This window comes from Microtus ochrogaster, chromosome 4 (genome assembly GCF_000317375.1).
Source record: "Microtus ochrogaster isolate Prairie Vole_2 chromosome 4, MicOch1.0, whole genome shotgun sequence".
NCBI classification, from domain to species: Eukaryota; Metazoa; Chordata; class Mammalia; order Rodentia; family Cricetidae; genus Microtus; species Microtus ochrogaster.
The window spans coordinates 15,970,181-15,977,595 of record NC_022011.1 but is presented as its reverse complement, the minus strand read 5'-3'; the positions used below and the strand labels follow the sequence as shown (position 1 = coordinate 15,977,595).

The following is a 7,415-nucleotide window of genomic DNA, read 5'->3' as shown; positions in this document are numbered from 1 at the left end:
CCGGCTTGTTTTTTTTTTTTTTTAAATCTATTTGTTTATTTACTGGTTTTCCAGACAGGGTTTCTCTGTGTAGTTCTGACTGTCCTGGAATTCACTGTGCACACCAGTCTGGCCTATAACTCACAGAGATCCGCCCACCTCTGCCAGAACAGTTCTTTTCCTTCACCGCGTGGGTCCTAGAACCAAACGCAGGTACTTAGTCTCGGCAGCAAATCTTTTTACTGCTGAGTCATCTCACCTGCCCTTCTCTAGCCCAGACTGGTTTCCAAAGCAGCTTGTGGCTGAGGATGACCTTGGATTTCTGACTCTCCTACCCCGAACTCCTCGGTACTGAGATTAGAGGTGAACAGGGTGTGGAGGTGCACACCTTTAATTCCTAGGAGGAAAGTAGGCAAATCTCTGTGAGTTCAAGACCAACGTGATCAATAAAGGGAGTTCTAAGAATGGTCAGGACTGTTGCCCAGAGAAACCCTGCCTCAAAAAACAAACAAAACACAAACAAGACAACAAAGCCAAACAAACTAAAAGAGAGAGATTACAGATGTGCACCGCTACACAGGTCTTGGGATTAAACTCAAGGCTTCAATTCAAAGTTCTGTACCAACTGAGCGAAATCCCCAGCCCAATGATTTTTTTTGTCTCTTTTTCTTTCTTGTGCTGGAGATTAAATCCAGGCATGCACATGCTCCGTTACTGAACTACATCCCTAGGTTAGGCTGATCATTTAAAAAAGTCTGAATGAACCAGGCGTGGTAGCAACTGTCTTTAGTTCAGGTACTCAGGAGGTAGAGGCAGGAGGATCTCTGAGTTTGAGGCCACAGGCCACCTTGGTCTTCAGAGCAAGTTCCAGGACAGCAAGGACTACAAAGAGAAAAAAAACTTATCTTGGGGGGGAAAAAAACTGGGCAGTGGTGGTGCACGCCTTTAGTCCCAACACTTGAAAGGCAGAGGCAGGCAGGTCTACAGAGTTAGCGCTAGAACAGGTAGGGCTGTTGCATAGAGACACCCTTCACCACGTGGGTCCTAGGAACCAAACTCAGGTACTCAGTCTAGGCAGCAAATCTTTTTAACCTGCTGAGTCATCTCGAAAAACCAAAAAAAAAAAAAAAAAAAAAAAAAAAAAAAAAAAGATAAAAAAAGAAAAAGAAAGAAGAAAGAAGAAGAAAAAACTGTGGATATATTATAGATCTTCCTAAAAAACCTCACTTCTCATCACATTATGGTAAAAGCCAAAGCTGTCTGCATGCAATTCAAGGCACCACGCAATTTGTTCCAGGTCTTTCTGATCTGCCTCCCAGCAGATTATTTAATTCTAGCCACAGGGGGCCCTTTGTGTTACTAGCGTATGGCAATTTGTCTAATAATCATTCCATCCCACCAGTGCACCATGCTCTAGTCATCCGCTGCTTTATTTTTCTAAATATCACCTGTCATTTAGTTTTTCGTCTTTTCCCATGAGAACACAAACTTTGCCACAGCATGGGTGGGGGCTCATGGATTTCTCCCGGTTTCCAGAACAGAATTCCCGTGTGCCACATCGATGCCCAAGTGTAATATTGAGAATTTTCAAATTATATTTATATATTTATTTTAAAAATATATATTTTTTCATGCATTTGGGTGTGTGTATGTACAGAGGCATGCCACGGTGCACACATTGAGGCCAGAGGATAGCCTTTGGAAGTAGCCGCTCTTCTTCCACCACTTGCGTTCAAGGGTTTGAACTCATGTTCTCAGGCTTGGCAGCAAGCACCTTTTCCTGTTGGGCTGTCTCACCCCCGACTCCAATGTAAAGCAACAAAATACTTTCAGAATGAAGCTGCAGTCACAGCATCCGTCAGGAATTTCAACTGTAGGAAATGACGGATGACAGCATCAGACACAGGCTTGACAGATGCAGCAGAATCACAAGCACGTGTTCAGGTGCCCAATTAACTGCATATTCGTGTTACATGGTCACCGGCGCATAAGCAGATGGTGACCCAGAGCGGGCCGCTCCGATGACTCCACTGTCACTCAGCTAAGGGTGAACCTCAAGGCTTAAGGCTAAGCAGGTGACACCAGCGGCTCAGGCTGTGATTGCCGAGCCACTCCCACGGCCCGCTCCACTGCCTCGGTTGTCTCACGACCAGGGGAATACTCCGCTCGCCAGGCACACTTAGCCTCTGACAGCTTCCGATAAAGATCTCTTTGGTCGGGGATATTCCGTTGACTAAATGCGTATCTGTGATACTTGGTCATAAATGGTTATGAATGTTTAAGTATGTAGTCACGAGTCGAGGGACATGAAATTTGTTTAAATCAAATTTTAGGTGCGGAAACGCCTAAGCTAGAACTCTAGGTTGTCACCAGTACGCATCGCCACACAGTGCTTAGAACTGGTTATCCCTCGATACTCAGCTTCTCGCCTTGTCACCAGACCAAACATTAATAATCATATCTTTCCAAAGCTTCAGATTTCTCCTACCAGCGCCTTTATAAGCGTTCTAAGCTATGTGCCATAACCCGTCCGTCACGCACAATCCCCAGACCCCATTCCAGTCGCTCACAGACTGCTCAGCCACCTACGTCAGCCGCCATTCACAGGAGAGCCCCTTGGGAAGTCTCCTTCTAGGCTCCGCCCCTCACGTAAGTTCATGCCCCTGGTGTATTTACATGGCGCGCCGGAAGCTCCGCCCCGGGTGGTTGCCAGGCTCCGACGGCCGGAAGTCCCGCCTGCCGAGTAGTCGTCGCTGCCGTCGCCGCCTCTGTTGTTGTTGTGGTCTCTTCTCCGACGTCCGCGGCTCAGAGAGCCGGCCCCGTCGCCTCCCGCCGCCATGAAGTGGATGTTTAAGGAGGACCACTCTCTGGGTAAGCGCGGTCGGCCTGGCCGGGCTCCGGGTCGCGGCCCCTCCCCCACTCGCGCCACCCTGCCGGTCAGCTGGGTCGCCAAGGCCCCGCCAGCCTGGGCGCCTCCCTCGGACCCCTGTAGCCCTCCGCGGATCTTGCTGGAAATCCGTGAGGGGGGCCGCGGCCAGGGACCCGGGGGCGAGGATCGGGGCGTCCGCGCACAGGCTGCGGGCGGCGAAGGGCGGACAGGAAGATGGGGTTCCGGGAACTGGGGACGGCAGGCGGGCAGGCGCTACAATCAGTCCGGTGTACTTCTCTTGCAGAACACAGATGCGTGGAATCCGCGAAAATCAGAGCAAAGTACCCCGACCGGGTTCCGGTGAGTGTGGACTCCCCGTCCTCGCACCCTTCTGTCACCCTTAAAGTCTTGGAGTGGTGTCGGGCGGGTGCACTGGGCCATGCAACAGTTGATAAGTTAAGGTCTCAAAGTGGAGCCAGAGATTGGACCGGCTGAGCAGGGGCCGGCCCAAGCCTGGGGCGCAAGAAGCTGGTGCTGTTCAGGGGCATCAGTGCTGAATCTTCCGATCTAGGGCAGCAAGCTGCTTGCAGCCTCTAGGCTCCCTCGCCAATTATGTAAGGAACCGTGTTCTAGGACAGGGCAACAGGTCACTTCCACTTTGGGGAATGGTGGGGGACGGAGACTGTCACTTGGTCTTGGATAGGGTACCATAGTCTCAGGGCATTCGTCTTTAACTTTGAGCCATTAACTTGTAGTTTCTTTTCACCCTGGTTGTGCCATCCTTGCTTGACCAATAAATCTGAAATGCCACCTTTGTCTTTAGTCAATAATAAGTATATGCTATATTGCTGCCATAGTTGGGGAGATGGTTTCTGATGTCATTATTGATTTTTGAAGTACATAAAGTCTTATTGCTGTAGCTCTTTGCTTGTAAACAGTTCCTTTGAGGAAAGAATTAGGAGGGCAGATGTTAGCCTGTTTAAAGAGAAGCAACAGACCTGAAGAAAACCTTGGCTCCTGGGTGGCTGGGTATGTAGAGCATTGCCATTAGTTTGTCCATTCTTCTTTCCACTGTTGCTTGGGATCTTAATTCTTTAGGAGTGTGGATCTGTTCAGGGATTCTGGCTTAAGAGACTACAGGTGAAACTCTGGCCAGATACTATTTCATCTGCCTAGATAAAATGTTAGAAAGTTAGATGGTGGAGGTGGTGGTGTGCACTTTTAATCCCAGCGCTTGGGGGGCAGAGACAGGAGTATCTCTTAGTTGGTCAGTTAGAAAGTTTTGTAGCTGTGTTTTTCTTATAGATGCTGAGATCAGAGATGAGAGATGCAACTGACCCTTTATTTTTTTATTTTTTTATTTTTTTGGTTTTTTCGAGACAGGGTTTCTCTGTGGCTTTGGAGCCTGTCCTGGCACTAGCTCTGTAGACCAGGCTGATCTCGAACTCACAGAGATCCGCCTGCCTCTGCCTCCCGAGTGCTGGGATTAAAGGCGTGCGCCACCATCGCCCGGCCTGCAACTGACCCTTTAAAGATAATATTTTGATCAGTTCTGGACCTCCAGAGTGTGGCTTCCTAAGACACAGGTGCATCTACTCGTGCTGTGCATTTTCCCACACTGTGTTCATCATACTGTGAGGGCAGAGCCGTATGTTAGGTAATTCAGTCCTGTGCTTATGTGTACTTCTGTGCCTTTTCCCACCCCCTCCTTCTCCTCTCATCTGTTTACAGTGCTGGGAATCAAGTCAGGCCTATGTGCATGGCAGGCATGCGCTCCTCTTTTGCTGAAGTACAACCTCCACTGCTGACATCTCTTGACTTTTCCAGGTGATCGTGGAAAAAGTCTCAGGCTCTCAGATTGTTGACATTGACAAAAGGAAGTACTTGGTTCCTTCTGACATCACCGTGGCTCAGTTCATGTGGATCATCAGGAAAAGGATTCAGCTTCCTTCTGAGAAGGCAATCTTCCTGTTTGTGGACAAGACAGTCCCACAGTCCAGGTGAGAGGGCTGTGATGGGATTCTGGCCTAGTAATCCATTTGCTGCTTATAAAACCCAAACCTTCAGAGGTATAAAAGCTTAAGAGTTCTGACTGCAGTTCTTTGTTTTGTTTGAGACAGGTTTCTGTGTGTAGTCTTGACTGTCCCAGAATTCACTTTCTAGACCACACTGGTTTCAAATTCAGGGAGTTGCCTGTCTCTGCCTCCTTGGGATTAAAAGTGTGTGCCACCACCATCGGCCCCAATTGAAACTCTTAATTTGTGTATCAGTAGCTTCAGGGGAAAAAAAAAACATAGGGTACAATTATGTATGCACTCTCTTAAAACAGAATCTGGAGTTTATGTAATATGTATGGATCTCTGTGTGTGTAAGCCAGAGGTCAGCACTGGGTTCTTCCTCAATTGTTTCTCCACCCTGTTTATTTACTTTTATAGACTAATGCTTGTTTTTCTTTTTATTCACTTCTTAAAAATTGTGTGTATATATGCATGCGGGTGGCACAGTGCCTGTATGGAAGTGAGGACAACTTTGGAGTTGATTCTCCTCTTCTATTATTGGCACTGAGGTTGTAAGGTCCAGCATCTATTGTGAGACAGACTCCCCCTGAACCTGGAACTCACTGATCTACACTCAGGTCTTCATGTTCACACAGCAAGCACTTTACTGAGTCCGCCAGGTCTGGACTTGAAAATGCACCTGTTGTAGCCCCTCAGAAACTGACTAAGATACCCAGTGTCGGCCCCAGGCCTCTACATATGCACAAACATATCTTATACCCTAAATAAATTATCCTCGGAAATTCTTTTTTTTTTTTTTTTTTTTTTGGTTTTTCGAGACAGGGTTTCTCTGTGGTTTTGGAGTCTGTCCTGGAACTAGCTCTGTAGACCAGGCTGGCCTCGAACTCACAGAGATCCGCCTGCCTCTGCCTCCCAAGTGCTGGGATTAAAGGCGTGCGCCACCACCGCCCAGCATTCCTCAGAAATTCTTTTTTTTTTAAATATTTATTTATTATGCATACAATATTCTGTCTATGTGTATGTCTGCAGGCCAGTTGAGGGTACCAGACCTCATTACAGATGGTTGTGAGCCACCATGTGGTTGCCGGGAATTGAACTCAGGACCTTTGGAAGAGCAGACTATGTTCTTAACCACTGAGCCATCTCTCCAGCCCCTCCTCAGAAATTCTTAAAAACAGTTCAGAACTTTCCTGGGCTTGAACCATAAGTAGAACTGAGGCCTGCAGTGAGGTTTTCTGTCTCAGAAAGAAAGAAAGGAAAGAAGGTGGAAGGGAGGGAGGAAGGAAAGAAGGAGGAAAAGAAAGTTAGTGCCAGAAGAGGCCTAAGCCAAATTTTAGACCTATCAGAGGTGAAAAGCTCTGGCTATTGTTCTCTAGGTCTGATTCCTTCTTTATTTATCTCTACCACCTATTTGTGGGGTCTGGTAAGAGGCAGTAGAGGAGAACACAGGAAGCTTCTCTAAAGCCAGTATTTGCCTGAAGAGATAGATAGGAGAAAGGCCAGTGCCTGCCCACTGGGTGCTGCTGGTCTGTTAATACCTATAGCTCTGGAGGTCTTATCATTGTTGGGACCCGCTTACCTAGCCTTCTTTCACAGGCTTTTGGGTAGTGTGTTGTCAGGTGTGCACTTTACCAAGGGAGGAAGCCAGGCTTCTGTGGGGTCCCTCTTGACTCCCCTTCAGGTAATAGAGGAGCTTTGAGTACAGCACCTTGGTGATTTCTTTTCTCCTGCCTGGAGACGGTGGCTTACTGGGGGGGAAGTCAGAGTAGGATCGATGGCACTGGGTTTGTTTTCCTTAGTGCTGATGCTCTGGTACTGTCTGAGTGGTGGTGGTCCAGTTCCTTGTCTTGCTTGCATGTGCTCTACTGCTTAGCCACATCTCAGCTCCTTCCCGTTACTAATGTCTGACATTAAGGTTTCTCTGATGGCTCCATAGCATCTAGCCATTACAATAGCTGATAGATCTCATTACCCGTTTCCTCCCTGTTGTCCCTGAAGTATAAATTGAGTTGAAAGTGGAAAGTGGTTCTCATGCATCAGAGGCTGCTTCAGAGCCATTTTCTCTCCAAGTCCTTTCTGAACAGCAAACAAGCTTTCATTTATCCCATTTGCCTTTTCTAGTCTGGTAATACTCTACCCTAAAGCAGATTATATTTGAGCAGAGTTATGACTTTAGGTCTGAGTGAGTGGAAGTCCACACGTCAAATCCTGACTCTTCAGGATAAAGAGAACACCAAGGCCCTTAGTGCTTAAGGTCCAAGTTAATGACTTCTTGCCCTACACTTAACTGCAGGCCAATTTGTATTCATTTGGGATTTTATTAAAAATATAAAAATGTATTTATTGATAGGTGGTGGTGGCATATACAGGTTGATCTCTTGAGTTCAAGGACAGCCTTGTTTACACAGTGAATTCCAGGTTAGCCAGAGCTGTGTAGAAAGATCCCCTTTTAAACAATAAAAAGGATTTAGATCCCAGCACTTGGGAGGCAGAGGCAGGAGGATCTCTGTGAGTTCGAGGCCAGCCTGGTCTACAAAGGGAGTTCCAGG

The 7,415-nt window shown here is 47.4% G+C and overlaps 1 protein-coding gene across 1 annotated transcript in view; it reads left to right on the top strand.

Annotated features, from left to right (window-relative positions):
* Window positions 1–2,693: 2,693 nt before the first annotated feature.
* The window catches only part of Gabarapl2 (GABA type A receptor associated protein like 2), a 12,979-nt gene continuing 8,257 nt past the window's right edge, over window positions 2,694–7,415 (top strand). The window contains exons 1-3 of the mRNA XM_005345641.2: window positions 2,694–2,850; window positions 3,153–3,208; window positions 4,676–4,848. Of these exons, the coding sequence (XP_005345698.1) occupies window positions 2,817–2,850; window positions 3,153–3,208; window positions 4,676–4,848 (263 nt within the window). The 5' untranslated portion in view covers window positions 2,694–2,816. The remainder of the gene's footprint in view (window positions 2,851–3,152; window positions 3,209–4,675; window positions 4,849–7,415) is intronic.